Source organism: Physcomitrium patens, chromosome 19, assembly GCF_059467195.1.
Source record: "Physcomitrium patens ecotype Gransden chromosome 19, ASM5946719v1, whole genome shotgun sequence".
In the NCBI taxonomy this organism is placed as follows: Eukaryota; Viridiplantae; Streptophyta; class Bryopsida; order Funariales; family Funariaceae; genus Physcomitrium; species Physcomitrium patens.
This window is the reverse complement of record NC_143428.1, coordinates 1,122,641-1,143,044: the sequence shown is the minus strand read 5'-3', so window position 1 is coordinate 1,143,044 and position 20,404 is coordinate 1,122,641. Positions and strand designations below refer to the sequence as shown.

At 33.9% G+C, this 20,404-nt stretch overlaps 1 protein-coding gene across 1 annotated transcript; it reads left to right on the top strand.

Annotated features, from left to right (window-relative positions):
• Nucleotides 1-17,834: 17,834 nt before the first annotated feature.
• Nucleotides 17,835-18,867, top strand: LOC112272764 (uncharacterized). The gene is made up of 2 exons (XM_024500847.3): nucleotides 17,835-18,352; nucleotides 18,550-18,867. Exons 1-2 carry the CDS (start codon nucleotides 17,860-17,862, stop codon nucleotides 18,570-18,572), a joined length of 516 nt encoding a protein of 171 aa, XP_024356615.1. The 5' UTR covers nucleotides 17,835-17,859; the 3' UTR covers nucleotides 18,573-18,867.
• The last annotated feature ends 1,537 nt before the right edge of the window (nucleotides 18,868-20,404 follow it).

The window sequence follows — 20,404 nt, the reverse complement described above, 5'->3', positions numbered from 1 at the left end:
CTCACTATTCGGTACTAAGTAAATAAAACCAATTGCAAGAAGCTTATCTAATTCCTCCTTCACCATGAGAAAATATTTAAGATTAAGGCGATGTTGCCTCTGCCATACCAGTTTAGCGTTCTTCTCTAATATAATTTGGTGCTCACAAAATTCAATTGGAATTCCTTTTAAATCCACATATGACCATGCGAAAATAATTTTATGCATTAAAAAATAATCCACCCAAATTTCTTTCTCCTCGTCTTTTATACCATCATAAATCTAAATGATTTGGAGAGCCCTCCATATACCTAAATTAATTGGTTAACATTGTAGAATTTCAGGAGTCCCTAGACTGATGTTCTACTCAATTCCAAAATCTTTTATAAAATTTGATACATTAGAACTTTCCAACTCTAGTTCCATAGCAATAATGTGATTAGCATCCCGTCTATTCATCCAATATGCAATCATATGATCAAAATCATCAATAACATCTGGAAGAACTAAGTACTCTCCCAGTCCCTTGTACAAGTAGTTCATTCTAGTGTGCTTGACAACTTGCCTTGTATCAGCATAAATTGGGTCAGGTGCACCAATTTCTTCTCCTGTAGACTCATCTTCACAATTCGACGTGAATTCTGAACTAGCAACTTAAGTTTCTCCGTGATATTGGACAAGGTACATTTGAAGCACAATTCTATCATTATCTTTCCCAATTGTCAATGTACTATGGCCCCAATCATTTCGAGCTTTAGCTTGATATAACCACGATTGCCCCAATAGAATTGGATATGACAATATAGAGCTTCGCAATCAAAAAATAATATAATCAATTTTGTAGGTAATTCCCACAATTACTGTATCAATACTTCATAAAATACTCATAGGTTTAACTCGACTGGAATTAGTCATTCTCAAAACTACTTTAGTAGGCAATAAGTGATCCAAACCCAACTCCTCTATTGTAGCGGCATTCATAAGATTTACACTAGATCCTCCGTCTACTTGTACTCTTGATAATAACACTCCATCAATTGAGACATCAATCATAGGTGCACCCGGATTGGAATTCAAACTTACTTCTCAAATTCTTTTATTTTGAGATCTGCGATGAATTAATGAGGAATTCAAGATAGTTCGGTACTCAAGTGCTACTGCCAATAGTTGCTTCATAGAGATCGTGGATTATATGATGTCCAAATCTTTTAGAATATCATATGGTTCTATATTTGTGGTAATTTTCAATGTCCGTTGTCATGTTGTAATAGGACTATATGGTGAAAATACAAAGGAAGGAGATTTTTATTAATATTTAGTCATCTTGAATGTTAGTAGTAGCCGTCAATTCTAGTGCCAATATTCAGGGGCCAGTTACTATTATCCCGTCGCTGACTTCGGCTCCATTGTAAGTTGTTTTGTTGGCTGGATCAATTCGAGAAGTCCAAGGCAGAAGGATATTGGACTACATGAGGGGATAAGCTATTCCGTCGGCTGGACCAATTTGAGAAGTCTAAGGTGGGAGGATATTGGATCGCATGGGGGAGGGGGAGTAAGTTGTTCCATTAGTTGGACCAATTTGGGAAGTCCAAGGCGGGAGGATTGGACCTCATGGGGGAGAAAAGCTCTGTCGGTTGGACCAATTCAAAAAAAAGACCGAGGTGGGAATTAGGAGCAGACTTGTGGAGGAATTTTGAGAGAGGTGATTTTGTATCATTGGAATCAGTATTGGATTTTGAGGGATTTTCCAAGGGAGTGATGTTCTCTGTGATTTTAGATCTTTGAGAAATAAAATTGGTTTACAAATTTTTGGATTTTGTGATTTTTGTAGCATTTTTATGGATAAAAATTTAGAGACTTATTAATATGCTTGTTGTGAATGTGTACAAGAGGTTTGAGGTCAATCAAATGGCTAGGTCAATACATATGTAGGTTTTGTAATCTAAGGTCTTGGAATTTAGGGCTTTGAGGATCAATAAGGTTTTTTTAGATATGTAGCAATTTACTAGTTGGATTGAAGAGATTTTTAATTCTATTAGTAGAAGAATTGATTTCTTATATGTAAGTAAAATTTGGAAGCAATCGAATAGTGGAAAAAGGAGATATTGGCATTGGAAGTTTGGCATTAGATTGGAGAAGGGGAGGTCGGCCGACATCTGAGCGAAATTTTGAGGTCATCAACTAATTGGACCTTTTATTATAATTTTCTTTTACCTTTCATAGCGAGGTACCCAGTGCATTCTCAAGCAAGACTTCACATAATATGACATAAGTGGTGAACTCGACGTGAAAGCTTAAAGTAGGAGGTATTAGAATTTATTTTTATTTGTTCTTATTTTTATGGAAAACGAGATTAAAAATTTTGAGGGAGTTTCTAGTGGAGTTTCTTCTAAACTACAAGGTGTATGCATGGATCCGTCCATTGCTAGTATGTTTCAAGCCTTATCATTATCTATGTAGCAACAGCAAAGCAATGATCGCAAGGAAGCTTTAGCAACTAAAGCATTGTAAGCAGTGGTCAATAAAATTGATCAATTTGATGGAAGGGATATTTCAAGGTATTTAAGATGTTATGGTCAAGAAATGGAATTAAATCGGGTTTCTGAGAAGAAGATGGTTGAATTTTTTGGACTTGCCATGATACCGGAGATAAAAGAACATATTACATTGATTATGGATCATTATGGAAATTCATGGCAGATTTTTTTGCGTGCATTAAAAGATGAATATTTCTTAGATGACACTGATTGTGTTACTAAGAAACTATTTTTAGAATGGATTGAGCAGCCTAATAAGAATTTACAAGCAACCAAGCTACTAAGAGAGTTTGAGAGGCAGTACTCTTAATTATTGAAAGTAAAAAATTGACATTAGAGTCGAACAAGGTTGAATTATTTCTCGAAGCTGTTGATAGAGAATTACAAGAGAAATTGGAGTTGCTTCTTGAAGATACAGAAGAAGATGAAGGATTGATAATAAAGTGGAAAAATGTTGAAAGTGTAGTGGATTTACTTACAAAAATAGAAAGGAGGAAGGATAAGAATAATATTCCAAAAGCAGTACAAACACCTAAAATTCCAGTACATACAATACGACCAACGATGCCTGCTGTTCAACCTTCAATATCTTTACCAAAGAAAGGAGATATGGAGATGGAAGAAATTATACGAGGAATGCAAGATCTTCAAATCAAATTGATAAGACTTGAAGAAAATACTTCTAGAAATAATTTGAAGAATGCTACAAGACAAGAGTATATACAAATATGTATTTGGTGTGATGACGCTTCCTATACTAGGAAGGATTGCGACGAATTTAATAACATGTTATGACAAGAAGTTATTTTTTGGAAAGATAGAAAGATAGCATTAAAGGATACTAAAGTTCTCTTTCAAACCAATTTTGGCAAGGAAGGTATGAGAGCATTGATTTAAGATTACTTAAAAGCACATGAAACAGCAGCACATGAGAGTGCAAGTTATAGTACTAGAGTAGATGATGACTTTGATAGAAATATTGAAACTAGTAGATTTTGGGCTTCTGCCATTTCTACTATGTAAGAAGAAAAAATGCCTCGGGATGCATTATTGAGGACTATAGCTACAATACGAGGCACAATAGGGTGGGAAGATCCTGTTGAGTCTCTTTCAGTTCATGCATATATTGCTAAGAACCAACACGAAGCCTTGATGGAAAAAAAGAGACGAGAAAATTTTGATGATAGAAGAAAAGAAAGTTCTTCTAAGAAGGGATCTCGAGGAGACAAGGCTCAGGAGGCAAATTCACAAGAATTACCTATAAGTGACACTTTAGCATCATTGGAAGAAAAAACAAAGGAGCCAAAAGATAAGGGTAAATCAATTGCTTATAAGCTACTTTCTAACATTGAAGCAATAACAGATTTAAAAAGGGTATTGGAAGAATGTATATTAAATGCTAAGGTGGAATTCACATTGAAAGAAATTTTGGGAATTGCAAAGAAGGAGTTTCATGATGTTATCATTGATACCATTAAGCGAAAAGAGATAAATAATGGACGAAGCTAGAATGAGTCATGCTATTGACCCAAGAATATATAAAGATGACAAAGATGTTGATAATGGTTACAAGCATTCAACAAAGAAAAAAAATGGGTATAATCAACGAGTATATTTTGAAGATTATAATAATAAGGACATGGAAGCTTCAAGCCATTATACTTGAAAGCATTGGAGAAGGGCAACTACTGAAGTATTCGTGAAGGTAGGAGATATAGAAGAACCAATTGTTGCTTTGATTGATCATGATTCTGAAATCAATCTTATGTCTAAGGATCTTTATAAGAGGCAAAAATAGCCAATTGATATGGAACATAGATGGGCAATATGAGCAGCTAATAACACATGGGGTCAATTATACGGAGCTTGTCCAGATGTCAAAGTTTGAATTGGAGATGTTGCGACAGAACAACATTTCTTTGTTCAAGATACAATGTCTTATCCGATGATTTTCGGACAACCTTATATTATGACAACACAGATAGAAACAAAAGTACTTGAGGATGGTTCTACTTATACAAAGGTACATAGTGAAGATGAGAGGAAAGTTGTACAATTTCTAACAGTACCTCCTAATCATGAGCAAAATTGAGATAGATTGCGGGAGAAACCTTTGCTGAGGGTTGTTGGAGAATTTAAGGATTATAGAGAAGTACCACTATAAAGCAAGATTATGAAGGTATAAAAGAAGAGGTACTCTTGCGAGATGTAGGTGCCTTTGATGTTAGTTTTATTGGTATTTTAGATAATAGAAATATTATGTATAAGCGGGTTGATGAACTAAAAAGAAAAGAAAGAAAAAAATTATATAGTATTGAAAGGAAATTATGCAAGTTAGGGACAATAGAAGATGATGAGAGGATTTTCGGTGTTTATGAAGAAAATAGATTGGAGGATTCTTTGGAATTAATTACATCTATTGGATTAGAGGATAATGACAAGATTGTGGAAATTCATTCAAAGGAGGTTTATACTATACTAGAATCTTTTCGAGCACCAGAAGTTATTATGGAGACAAAATATAAAACAGTAGATAAAAAAGTAAAACTTGTTGCTGGACCTTTACCAGGAGATTCTAGAGAACAAATAGAAGAAGCATCAAAAGAAGAGAATTTAAGAAATCCGAAGAATATTGGACATCAGTTTACAAAGGAGACTTTTGAAGAATTGAAGATTGGATGTGATGGTTCTTTATTTCTAGCAGAAATCAAAAACTTTAAAAAAATGCTTGCTAAATGAGGTAAATCATTTGCCTTTGAATCTTGAGAAATAGGATATTTAGATCCTAATGTTGTTGCTCCTATGGTTATCTTTACAGTACCTCATGTGCCTTGGAACTTAAGACTAATTCTAGTACTGAGGGCACATTTACCTAAATTCGTGGAATTACTAAAAGAAAAGATGAGAATGAAAATTCTGGAGTCTTTTTCTGCTTCGTATTTGAGTCGCTAGTTTATGGTGCCTAAGAAAAATGGATTGTTACGTTTTATTCAAGATATGCAGCCAATGAATGCTGTAACTATAAAAAATATAGGTATAGGACTTTTATTAGATGAGTTTACAGAAGCGTTTACGGGAAGGGTAATTTATTCAATGGGTGATTTATATTTGGATTATGATTAATTTCAACTTACGCATGGGAGTAGAGATCTAACGATAATAAAAATGCCACTTAGATTGCTTAAAATGTATATTCTCTCACAAGGTGCTACTAACTCAGTTGTTCATATGATAAACAGGATGAACAAAGTACTAAGAGACTTCATCCCTGAGAAAAATATACCTTTTTTGGATGATGTTCCTATCAAAGGATGTAAAGAAGGAAAAAAAGACGAAACTTTAGATGAGGGAGGGTGTCAAAAATATGTTGTTGATCATATACAAGATTGTGAAAAGATTTTAACTCGACTTGAGGAAGTTTGTCTTACACTATCAGGAACAAAATTTATATTTGGAGTGTAGGAAGTTCTTATTGTTGGACATTTGTGTGGGTCTTATGGGAGAAAGCCAGATCCAAGAAAAGTTAATACAATTGGAAGGATGAAAGATTCATGTGATTCTTTAATAGAGGTACGCAGGTTTTTAGGAGCTTGTATATTTTACCATCAATGGATTCGTCATTATGCTCATATAGTAGATCTATTGTATGAATTATTACGCAAGGATTATCAATTTAAATGAGAAAGAAAGCATACTGAAGCAATGCAAAAACTAAAGGTGTTATTGATGACACCTCCAATTTTAAGAAGAATTGATTATCACTGTAATAGGGAGATAATTCTTACTGTGGATACCAATCCTATTGCTATTGGGTGGACCATGGATCAAGATGATTCAAGTGGAAATAGATTTGCAGTTTGATTTGGAACTAAAGTTTTAAATACTCATCAACGTACATATTCACAAGTCAAAAAGAAACTTTGGGAAGTTGTTTCGGCTATAAAAGCTGAAAAAGATTATTTGATTAGGGCAGAAGTCGTAATTGAAACAGATTACTTATCATTTCTTGGAATGGTTACTAATTATTTGACGTCAGATATTGCAATGTTAAGATGGATTACTTATATTAAGTCACTAAATCCGGAATTTAAGCATGTTGCTGGAAAGGACAATTTGGTAGCAGACATGATATCTTGAGTAAGATATGAAGGAGAAGACGAAATAGTTGAAGACATTGATGACGTTGGATTGAAATTCTATTCAGTATCAAATCTTAACCGAGAAGATAAGCTATTCTTTGAAGAATTTTATGAAAGAGAATTATTGGATATTGGTCATTATTTAAATACCTTGACTAAGCAAAGAAATTGGTCTATAAAAAAATCCAAAAAAATAAGTAAGAAAGCATATGGATTTTTTGCTTCGAGAAGGATTCTTATGGAAGAGATCGAAGAAAGGAATTAAGATGCCACAAAGAGTGATAGGCAGTAAGAAAAAAAAACAAAAATTATTAAAAGAGTTTCATGATAGTTTTTAGGCAAAGCATAGAGGAATTTGGACTACTTTTGCTAAGCTCAAGAAATGATATTGGTGGAGAAATATGTATCGAGATGTGCTCTTATTTGTAAATTTTTGTGAAATTTGTCAAGCGTATTCTAATATACAACATCGAGATGGTCTTCATCCTACGTATCTTCTAACTATTCATTTTAAATAGGTTGTTGATTTGGTTATTATACCAATCGGATTATGGTAGATAAGATATTTGATCTTAGCTCGTGAAGATTTATCAAATCAAGTAGAAGGAAGAGTATTGAGAACAAAGTCTACAGAGGAAATTTATAGGTTTTTGCTTGAAGTTGTTATTTGTCGCTACGGATGTATAAAAAAAATCACTACAGATCGTGGAGAATTAAATACACAAGAAGCTTGTGAATTCTTTAAAAGATGTAGAATTAAACTATCACTGACTACTACTTATAATCTGGAAGGAAATACAAAAAGTGAATGTGGTCATCCATCGATTGTAAAAGCATTAATTAAAGCTTGTAATAGAAAGGTTAGAGAATGGCCACGACTTTTGCCATTATGGGCTGATTGAACAATTCATAGCTCAGTAATAGGATATATGCCTATTGAACTTATGACTGGTCAAAAATCAATTATGTCGGTTGAGGAAAAGGTACCTACTTGGAGTGTGCTACCATGGGAAGATGGATTGACAAGAGAAGAACTTCTAGCTATTAGAATTCAACAATTAGAGCAAAGATCGAAAGATGTGCAAATAACATTAGAAAGCTTAAAAAGAGCAAGGTTACAAAATAAGACATGATTTGATAAGCAACATCGATTGAAGCCTAAAGCAATTGAAGAAGGTGATTGGATTTTGATCTATGATAGTAGCTTGGACAATTAATACAATACTTTAAGAAATTTTTCTAAGCGATGGTTTGGACCGTATGTGGTAACAACTATTTATGATAATGTAACTTACTCATTGTCGGAGTTAGATGGAATGAGGTTAAAAATACCAATTGCAAGGAAGCGAGTAAAAATATTTAAACAAAGATATTCAGAAATAAATATTGAAGACCATAGTGAAGACATAGATGTTTTTCAGGGAGGAGATGAAATTGATTTGGATAGTAAAGATGATGAAGATGGATTGGACGAAGACTTGGAGAACATATTATGAGTTGAACAACAACTAGGTTAATTGGTGCATATCAAATTATGCACGGGTTCAAGAGGGGATGGATGTCGTATTGTAACACGACTATATGGTCAAAATACAAAGAAAGGAGATTTTTATTAATATTTAGTCATCTTGAATGTTAGAAGTAGTAGCCAATTCCAGTACCAATATTCAGGGGCTAGTTACTGTCACCTCGTCATAGTCAGTCGAGGCATACTTACTAGTAATAAAATGCTTCGTTTAATTCTAATAACAAGAGTCACAGAAGGCGAAAGGACTAATTCAATGTTGAGTAAGCTTGATGTGAAGGGCCAATCTGACTCAATTATGGAGATGTCCAATCTAGGTCCTGTTATGGCTTCTTATTCAATATGAGACCTGACTCGATTGGCAGCCTAATGAAGTCCTAATACAGAGACTTCGGCTTCGTTGTAAGTTGTTCCATTGACTGGATCAATTTCAGAAGTCCAAGGCAGAAGGATATTAGACCTCATGGAGGGGTAAGCTATTCCGTCAGTTGGACCAATTCGGAAAGCCCAAGGCAGAAGGACATTGGACCGCATGGGGGGGGGGAGGGGGGGGGGGGGTAAGCTGTTCCGTCGGCTGGACCAATTTAGAAAGTCTAAGACAGGAGGATTGAACCGCATGGAGGGGAAAAGCTCCGTCGGCTAGACCAATTCAAAAAAAAGATCGAGGCAAGAATTAGGGGCAGACTTGTAGAAGGATTTTGGAAGAGATGATTTTGTGTTGTTGGAATCAGTATTGGATTTTGAGGGATTTTCTAAGCGAGGATGTTCTTTGTGATTTTAGATCTTTGAGAAATAAAACCGATTTACGAATTTTTGGATTTTGTGATTTTTGTAGCATTTTTATAGATAAAAATTTAAAAACTTATTGATATGCTTGTTGTGAATGTGTACAAGAGGTTTGAGGTCAATCAAATGGCTAAGTTGATACATATGTAGGTTTTGTGATCTAAGGTCTCGAGATTTAGGATTTTGAGGATCAGTAAGGTTTTCTTAGATATTTAGCAATTTACCTATTGAATTGGAAAGATTTTTGGTTTTATTAGCAGAAGACTTGATTTCTTATATGTAAGTAAAATTTGGAAGCAATCGAATGATGGAAAAAAGGAGATATTGGCACTGGAAGTTTGGCATTAGATTGGAGAAGGAGAGACTGTTGACATCCGAGTGGAATTTTGATGTCATCAACTAATTGGACCTTTTGTTACAATTTTCTTTTACCTTCCACAGCGAGGTACCCAGTGTATTCTCAAGCAAGACTTCATGTAATACAACACCATTTCTTCTTTCCAGTACTATATATCGACATAGGTAAATTACTTTTTCTCTTTATTAAAAATTGATAAAGCTACTGGAACTGAATTTGACGGAGCCTGTAAAATTAGTTCTTTCAACGGGTAAGATTATTCTTTCAATTGGGCTGATATTAGTTCCTTGGAATTCATGCCTCTTAGAGGATCTTTCAATGAAAAGGACGTTTTCTGAAACTGTGTAGAGAATGAAACAGCTCAACATGGAATCGAAGTCTCCATAATCAGTACCTCATTAGGGTGCACAATTGATTCAAGTCTTATACTGAGCAAGGAACCAATGTCAGTATCTAGATTAGATGTCCTCGTAATTCGGTTCAATTGGCCCTTCGCTTCAAGATCACTCAAGTATTAAATTGGTCCTTTCTCTTTTTGTTGACTTCTTGTAAGGACAGCTTGGACTACTTCAATCCGATGAACTGGTGAATCTTGAGGACCTTGATTTATCTCCTCCATTTTTCCTTGGCTTTGGATCTGCTGATCTCGATTATTGAAATTGAATGGAGCATTACATTGCTGATAAGTATGTCCCAACTGCTTGCAATTTGTACATACTAGCGCATAATCGTCACTGGCTCTGGGATTGGGACATTGACTAACATAATAATCAATCTGTCTACAACGAAAACAACAAAGTGGTCTTCTTGCACCTCCATCCGGTATATTAGATGTCTCCACCGGTATATACCTACTAGGCTTATTCCATGTAGGATTAGAAAATGATCCTGGTTGTCCCGTTGGTACGGAGGGTACTTGGTTCGATGACATTAGTGGAGCATATTACTAATACCTCTGCTGCCCCTTCCTCTTGTTCTAGAGGTTTGATGTAGACCCCTGATTAAAATTTGAATTATGAAAGTTATTGAATGTTTGATTTTGTCGATTAGATCGATTTCAATTCCATCCATACGTATTTTCCATTTGAATTTCATTGACTTCTCACTGAGTCGGTGGGATCATGATCCGATTACTGAATTGTTGTTGCCTTTGTAAATACAAGCAGTTTTAGGTAGGATGCTTTCCTTCACAAAATGTACATTGAACATCCGTTTGTCTAGGTGATGGACATTCTATATCAAAATGACCATGTCCCTTACAATTATTACACCATACATTAAGTCTCGTATTAGAAGGCTTATATCGTTTCTCCTTATCTTTAGCCAAATTTACGGCCAATTCTTCTATCTTCTTTGTTAGATTTAATAACAAGGCTTCATTTGGATCTTTAACAGTCGCATTTGTAAATAACTTTGGTTGTAGATAGGTTGGCAATGTAAAATAAGGTGTCATTGTTATTAGCGCTATTGCTTGGAGTGGTGTAGCATTAATTGGTTGTTGCAACATAACATTCTTCATATTGGAGGCAGCCATTTGTAGATAATTACCCATTGATACATTTCTCTATTGTATTTGTTGGCTTCCTGAACTTAGAATCATCATGGCCTCCACTGTTAATAATTGAACATAATGACATTCTTTCCACACCTTTGCTCGTGCCAACAATGCTTCTACCATAGTTGGTCGAGCCTCTTTTACAAACATTTTTAATTTTGGTGGATGCAAACCATTGATTAATATCGACAATATAAACGCATCTGACATTTGATTATTTAACCATTTACAAAGTATATCCATGATCCGGCCATAATAGGACTCCACTGATTCTCTTGCAAACATCCTGCTATTTACAAAACTTTCTCCAAGCCGATCTTCAAATCCAATTGGTCTAAAATGCATTAGGAAGGCATTCCTCAAGGCCTCCTAATTGAGAAATCTATCCATTGGTTGTCGAATATATTATTCAAAAGTTGTATCTTTTAAAGTTGTTGACAACCATCTCAACCAAATATCTTCAGTTCTACCATTATTAGCTACGTAGGTTGTCAAGAATTGAGATATATGGTGATCGAGATCAGAGTTCGGTCAGCCACTAAAAGTAGGTAATGGTGCCTCACTTGTAGTGCGGTCTTCTATTGCTCTCATTTGTACTGCAATTGGTAGATCTGGCAATCTCGTGGCCATTGGTGTTATCACTAGTCTCCTTACTATTTGAATCTAAATTTTTCTTCCTTTGATTTTTCTTGGACCTGCAAATCCTTTTTGTCGTTCCTGTAGGATATTTCTTATGCATAATTGCTACTGTCTTTCTTTCGTTTGTCGATTAATTCTTTGATAATCCTTCCCTTCATGATTATCATTCATAATCTTTCATTCTTCTTTACAAAATCAATACTGCCTTGAATTATAACTCACATATTTGTAATCATAAAACTGATTCTTCTCACGTTCTCAATCAACATATAATTCCATCTCCCATAAAATCAATTTCTAACATTTCATATTATTATCATTTCCCCGGTAGCGACACCAAAATGTTGTTCTCATTGTGTTCAAGCTTTAGTAGACCAAAGCAATTGAATTAATAGAGATGGATTCGAACACTAAGAAAGATTGGTTATATGAATTGGGTCTGTTAGTGTCACAATTGACTGTATTTTGGCTATCTAAAATCAAGTATCAAACTACAAAACATCGAGGCTTACTACTTCCATCTTAATTCAATCTATAATCCATTCTATAATTACCAATTTAACAATACTTTTTTCAATCATAATTCTTCATAAGCAAATAATAAAGAAAATAAAGAAGTAGTACCAAGCTAACCTCGGCTTACGACTCTCACAGTCTAGCCTTCAGCTTACGACTCTCAGTCTAGCCTTGATCTCTCTTTTCTCAACCTATTTATTCTACTAAAAGATGATCCATCGGCCAGCGGATTCCAAAGGTTATGACCCTTTGAATTCTTAACTATTTATTCTACTAACAACCTACTATTACCAGCTAATCTGTCTAACCATCAGTCTAATTCTCAAGGTTGTCAATAACCAACCAGTAACTTACCACAAAGTTTATTTACCTATTCTATACATGTCATGAAAGCATTTTTTTAAAACATCTCTCTTCAGCTTTTATCAAAAATTTATCACATCCAATTTCAAACCATCTAAAGTCAAATCATCCTTGAATTTATGGCCTATTTTCCTTGGATCCCTTAAATTTGGTTGCATATAAGCTCTCATAATCCTTTCTTAAATATCCAATGGTAATAGCAATGCTACTAATTTAACCTTCTTTGCAATGGTCTTATATTTTTTATTTATCTTCACTTCATATTTATCCATATATTCTTTTATTCCATCATAAAATTACTTAGAATGTACATTTATTATCTTATCCCTTCCTTCAAAATCTTCATCCAATAATATTTATAAATCATCCATAGTATCATCAAAATAAGATTCTTCAAATATTTTTGATATGAATTCATCTTCATCAATCACTTTATATTTTTTTAACTCATGTTCTATATTTTTATATTTTTTTTATTTATTCTTTTAAAATTATTTATATTTTTGAATAAGATACATCCATCTCATGATAATTCTATAATATCCTCATCTTTTCTACTAGGTGGATAGCCTTCATTCTTTTTACCATTGCAATCCCACTTTATAATGGTGTCTAGTGAAAATTCTTTGAGTCTTCAAGATCTTCAAATTCTTTGCGTATCTTTGGCAAATGATGCTCTTTCAAACTATCTTGATTTCTTCCAAAATTTGCACAAACTATTAAAAATTACATTGCCCTTTTTCTGTCTTGACTTCTTATCTTTGCATAAGTTGATCCATCAATCATAACCTTTGTTTCCATTCATATGGCAATAATATATGGTTGTGTCAATATAATAGGATATGTAGATATATCTTGCACAAAGAAATTTTTTTCATAAATAACATCTGCTATTGTCACCTCAATATTTAGGAAGCTCCATAAAAAACTCCCTTTGAATTATTTGCTGCCCTTATCATCCACCCATGCTCAATATCAATAGGCCAATTTTTCCTTTTATAAAATTTTATTGACATTAAATTGATTTCAAAACCAGGATCAATCAATGCTATAATTGGTTCTTCTAATTCTTCTAATTTTACTAAAGTTTTTGTAGTAGCCCTTATCCAACGACTTTAAGAATAATGACTAGAAGCTTGAATCATATCTTCTTTCTTTGAAAATTTGACTTGTGAACCATCTCCAATAATTTTCATTTCAACTTCTTCATCTTCATTGCTTCCTATTGCCTTTGTACCTTATGCATTTGATATCATAGTATGACCAATAGATTGTTGTTTTTTTTTATTGTATCAATAATAACTTTATGGAACTCTTATTTTTCAATTCCTAGAATTTCACAAATTATAAATTCAACCTTTTTACTTAAAATCTACTCCTCAAATATCTTTTTCAAATCTGTAGCAGCTTCTATATCTGATTGTAATTAATAAGCAAGAACCTTTGCTTTTTCTTTCATAATCTCCTTCTCCTTCGTAGAAATATTCTCTATTGTCTCTTTATGCATAGGATTCTTATATTGTCGTATTTTCTCTCTTCTTGTGATTCTTTTTAATGGCCCTTCGTGATTTTTATCTTTCTTTCATTTTTCTTCTATTAATGTTTTATGTTGTCTACTTGTAATATAAGCATAAACTAATAATCTATCTATTAGATCATCCTACTGAGTAATTTGCCAAATATTATTTCCAACATTTTTCAAATCATCTCTAATAAATTTTTTCTTTTCAACATAATTCATTGCACACAACTACAAAGAATTAGATTCCTCTCAATACTCAAGATTTATACTTAAACATTTGCTTAGATTTGCCTCCACCTAAAACGTTGATGCTTCATTACTTGAAATTGTATGCACTTTAAAAGTATCACCCACAAACAACTTCATTCTTCCTTTACCAATATTTTTCTCTAATTTTTTTCTACTTTCTTTTAAGTGTATCATACCATCTTTAAAAAAAATAAATCCTTTATGTAGCACCTCTATAAAATCCTCATATTTTCTTCTTGAATGATCTGTACTATCATACCACATGCACCTATGCACAATACGTTCTATTGGTCTCGATTTTTGTCTTGTTGACATTCATGATGTTTGACCCTTCTCCTCAAGTTTTACAAATTTAATATGTAAATCTCTCATCCCACGTATCATTTCATCTATGCTTATTTCTTCTTTCTTTAATATAGATATTAAGGATTAAGTCATAGATGTAAGATGAATAGAAGGTATTTTTGCTTTAGATGCTTGCAATGGTTTTTGAAAATCCACCTTGTCCTTTTTCCTTTCTCTTTTTATAAGTAACCTATTGCTTCTTTTATTTTCTTCCAATTTGTTGTCATTTTTTTTTTTTTTTTTTTTTTTTTTTTTTTTTTGTTTTTTTTTATCTTCAAGTAAAATTTTCAACTTCTCTTGTAGCTCTCCATCAGTTGCTTGAAGAAATAACTCCACTTTTCTTGAATCTAACAATTATCTTTTTTTTGATAAACAAAAATATTACTTTTTAAACTTTTTCAATAATTCTGTTGCTTAGAAATCCTTCTTAGGTCTTTCAATCCACTTAAAAAATAGCTTCTTTGTAACCCTATCACTATCTTCTAAAAAATATTCATCTTTTATTTCTTGAGATAAATTTTTTCATGAACCTCTAGATTATCCTATACAGGACTTTACATGACTTCTTATTTTTGGTACATTAGCCAGTTCAAATAATTGAACCATCTCCTTTTCTAAAACATGCTTCAATTTTATTTCTTTTATATAACACTTTAGATACTTTGTAATATCTTTCCCTTCAAATTAGTCGATCTTGTCTACAATCGCTTGTAATACTTTGTTTGCCATGCCCTCTTTGTAATCTTTAACATATTGATGTTGCATGAATAAGACAAAAGCCTCAAACATGCTTGCAGGGTTGGGATCAAAATATACATCATATCCTCTAGTAGTTCTACCACTTGTAGCTCCAATTGATGCACCACCTATAGCTCCTCCTTCAACTTTCTTACCTTTCTTTTCCATAGTTTAAATAATCCAAGATAAATAAATACCTTCTACCTCAAGCCTTTTACTTTGGATTTATCAAAATATGTTGTATTATATTGCGTTTGGCTTAAAAATGTACCTGACACTTGGCTTTGGAATATAAAAAGAAAATTACAATAATAAGTCCTAACAACTCTAATAGATTCTTAAATAAATTATAATTAAAGATTAACAATTATAATCAAATATCAATTAAATTCAATTAAAATTTCAAAGAAATTATACACAAAATACAAAGAATTCTTAGAGATCTTTTAATTCTATATAATAAATGGTAGAAAAAGCTAACTATGTGATACATATATAGATAATTTGCCTTGCAAGTTAAGACATATGGCTAGCAGAGTCAACATATTTTGGAGTTCTTATAGGGCATTGTTAGATAGCTCCTAATTAAGAGTATATATGGAGGTAAGACTGAAGCCTTCTTCACTCTTGTCAATGCCTTTCTAGTCCTTAGTTTTATTTCAAGTCTTTCTAATCTTCTAATTTTTGTCAATAGCCATTTTAATTTAATATTACATCATCTTTTGAGTGACTTTTTAGTTCTCAATCTCTAATTTAGAGTAAGAAGAGCACAAATGAAGAGTGCATAAGAATTAGAATGAATTTCAATATATTTTACAAATTAGACAAGCTTTTTGGTATATAGAAAAAATAATTTAGTGTATTCTTTCTAGTATGTATATATAATGAAATCTAATGCAATCCACATCATGGTCAATAATTCTTACTATTCATCTCTTAAGAATTGATCCTAACAAGTGGTACCAAGATTTATTTAGTATCTTAAAAATATAAATTTATATCAGATTAAGATTTTGTATTTAAACAATACTAATTATAACTTTAAAGAGAATTAATATAAAAAGAAGAATCAAAGGAAAGATGATATTTGTATAAAGAAGAAATGTGAAATAATAAGAATGAAGTGAATTAAGAAATATTATAGAGAAGTCTCTTTCTACATCAAAGAACTTCAATATAAAATATTGGTATTTTGCTTTATAGAACTTTAATATAAGATTGAGGTATTTAACTTCTTTTACTTGATAATATAACTAATTATATTTTAGAACTACAAATAATAACTAAATATAAATATTTCTAGTAAAAAAAAGAAGAAAAAATTTTCTTCAATCAATATTGCTTGCAACATCAATAAGACATTGCTAATTAAAGGAGAACTGCCACCTTATAAGTACTTATGAACAAAAAGTGATCTCAATTACTAAAAATAAAATAATGGATATCATTGAATTCTAACAAAAGAATAAAAACTTAAATAAAATTAAAACCAATAGCAACATCAAACAATCAAAACGCATAAAATGGAGAGCTATAATTAATTTCCTCAAAAAGAAGAAAAATAAGATATAAGCAAGGAACTCAACAATTCAAATTCAAGGACAAAAATTGTAAATGATAAAGATCTAATAACTTGGTGGAGATTTTGCAATATCATTTATTAGTAGAATTACTATTACATTTTTGTAAATCCATGATGGTGGAATACTAAATCACAATTGGTCCATAAATCTAAAAGGCCTAAGATACAGCCAAATAAAGGGCCAAGATACATTGGAGGATAATGTGAGCTTATAGGAGGATGTTTGTATAAACTACATCTTGGTAACAATATACACACTAAGTGTATACTTACCTAATCAGAGTTATACACACTAAGTGTATACTTACCCAATTAGAGTTAATGTAATTAAGTTGGTAGGTGAGTGCCGCCAACACACTCTGAATATATGGTTAAGGCTTTGCCTCATGTAATTTATCTTTTACTCCTATCTGACTAAGCAATACTAACGACATTTTGTATTGCGTTCTAAAATGAAGCTTGGTTAGTAGTTGGTTGTTGTAGACAATCTGTCAAAGGGTAGCACACCTCGGCAGGAGGTGTGCTACTGCCATGCTTGCCGATATGGATGCTGTTGGTGGTGAATCATTGTTGATACTCCTCTCGTGAGACAACTCATACGCTTTAGACAGCGAAACAGTACAGCGGCAAAAGTATAATTATTCCTTTTCCCTTGTTTTCAGCAATTACATGTACGTTCTTCTTGCAGTTTAGGGTTTAAGTTTGCTAAAGCGGTAACATCGATAACTGAGCCTTTCAGTAAATGCATGTTGATTTTCCATTTAAGGAGGATAAACTTCCATCCAAATTTAGCCAGTAAATACATTTCTACTGATCAAGACGCCATCCCATCTCATTTTCAGGTGCAGAAAATAATCGTTTCCTCCATTCTGCCGTTTGAAAGATATGTGGAAAAGCTGTGGAGATGTCATCAAAATGAAGAAATCTCATAACTCAGCACTGTGAATTATCACTTAGTTAATTCTGCTAGTGTTCATAAATTAATCCAACATCCTGGTGCAGGTACGGAAATGACCAACGTATCAGATGCACTTTCACCTGCAAGTAGCGGATCATCATCAAGCTAGAAATTGCCCATACGAACTCCAATTCTCGCCTCCTATTCCAGCATATTATCACCAGCTTTCATACTTGCACAACTCATCTCTTCGTTTCATTGATTTTTCTTCAGCCTCTTGTCATAGTTGCTGCATCACAAGTATCAAGATGGCTAAAGTTTTTGGAAGCGTTGCCGTTGCAGTGGGAGTGTTGCTGGTCCTAGCAGCAGTGGTACAGGGCCAGGGTGCCTGCAATGCCGCGACCTTACAACCATGCCTTGCGGCCTCCAAGGGAACTGCTGCCCCAACCACGCAATGTTGCGCGGCTGTTAAGAACGTCGGGGGTGCAGCTGGTGGTCCTCAGTGCTTGTGCAGCTTGACCACCAGCGCTCTTGCCAGGGCCAATGGCGTGAATCCCGATGCTGCCATGGCTATTCCGCAAAAGTGTGGCCTTGCCGTTCCCAAGGGCTTCACGTGCAACAGTAAGCTTCTCTTTACTCCCTTATCATGTTGACGGATTGCCCCTCTTCTTCACACCACCAATACATTTTGATCTTAGAACTTCTAACGCTGTCAAGATATTTCATTAAGTTTCCGGTCTTCTTCAATGACGACTAATCGCTCAAGCATGATCTGAGATCTAGAACCTCATGTCGTTTCTGTTCATTGATGCTCGCAGACAAGCCAGTTCCTGGCTCCTAGACAAACAGACCTCCTCATGGCGCTGCCAGCAATGGTGTGCTGTGACATACCGAGAGAAGCGAATGTTTCACGATGGTGATTGTCGAAGCAGCAGTGAATGTGCCACACGTTGATCATACAGATCTGTAATGACTCCTGTGATCGAGTAGTAGTAATTAGGCTGTATGTTCGAGTAAATAAGTTACTTCCAAAGTACCGCAACTACACGACCACTAGCTGGCACTGGCTGATTCGCCGCCAGTGTAAACTTTGGATTTGTTCATGTAAGTGAGAATGGACTATTTCCTTATCAGTTTTCTTGCCGTGAGGGATGTGAATCGGCTGAATGTTACAGCTTGAAGATTGGCAGGTGATGTCAATGTCTCGCTCTCCTTTTGTGGTGTTGGGTGCAAGCAATTTGGCTGGTTTGGGAGGGGAACACATTTGCAGCATGTCTTGAAGTGGCTCTTGTTGCACACTGCAGTATTTCTCCTCTTTATGACCACAAGCAGATCGTCAGAAACATCCATCTAGACTTTTTCTAAACCAAATCCGAAGTATTTAGTTTCATAATTTTTCTTGAAAAGGCAACTGTTTTGAGAAAATAAATGTGATCAAATGTTTTATTTTAGAGCCGGACTTGATGTAAGAAATTTTTCAAACATGTCTCATTTTCCGTATGTGAGCGTAGAGAATCGTAGTGTGATTATATTGTTTCACTATTCATGTTGTATCTGGTTATATTATTTTGATACCCTAGTCACCACTAAAAAAAATACCATTGTGTTGTAGCTGATGTACTGGCCGCTTGACGGAATTTTCACTTATTTTCTTCTAACCCTTTGTTTACCTTCTCATGCCAAAGCATTGATTTCAACCACACCTTAATAGAAATGTGAACTACATTAATGCCAAATCAACACCCGCCTAGTTATCTACAGAAAGTATTAATATTTCAGGTATAATATGTATATTTTTAATTGATATACAAGTCAAAGCATGACAGTGGGCAAGTTCCAGAGTATTTTGATAAAATTATGGATAAACACAAACAGTTGGGTGGGTTGTGCAGAGATATTCAGAGGTTTTCGTTTATTAAAAACAAGTAAAAGAAAATACGGATTAACAAATTCAATATAAAAATACATTAGGAATTTTGAATATAAACTTAAAAAATGAATCAATACACAAATACAGTGAAACACTATTGCAGAGAATGATCCAACACATTATAAATCCAAATGTATTGAAACACAAGGTAAATTCGTCCTGTCTATCTCTTCAGTTCAGATTCAGTTAACACAACAAACATCATCATTTTCCAGCAGGGTACCAGAAGAAGGATGTATAAACACGAGCTCAATTTGAAGGCTCATTCATCAAAATTAAACACTTATCTCAGGAGTCCTATAGATACGCCGCTGAACGTGGCATACAAAATATTAGCACGCAGTAGTGTCCAAGATGGCAATCACAATGCAATCATCTCCAGTTATGTGACCTTTTCAATCTATGCTCTTCTATCCAATATCGAATCATGGGAGACATCAACAAACAACACTCCTGTGTCAGGACTAGAACACAATCGTGTATTTTTCTTCAGACTTGATCTAGAAGAACTAAACTAACGTGTGAGGGCTGTTCTTATCTTTCAGCTCAGACGCCTTCAGGGTGCATCAGCGTGGTAGTAACCCAGTTAATTGTGGCCCAGCTCCAGTATGCACGCTTTGATTTCTCCGCTGAATGCAACTCAAGCTCCTGTGTCATTCCTCTTGAGCATTGTTGTATTGAGCAAAAATAGATCGATCAACTGTACTGATAGATAGACGAATGAATGTACAGGAGGGGAGTTT

Excerpts from the sequence above, each read along its gene's own strand:
- LOC112272764 (XM_024500847.3), top strand. The coding sequence starts at position 17,860 with ATGCACTTTCACCTGCAAGTAGCGGATCATCATCAAGCTAGAAATTGC. Across the intron at positions 18,353-18,549 it reads CAAGGGCTTCACGTGCAACA|ACAAGCCAGTTCCTGGCTCC; the intron begins GTAAGCTTCTCT and ends TGATGCTCGCAG.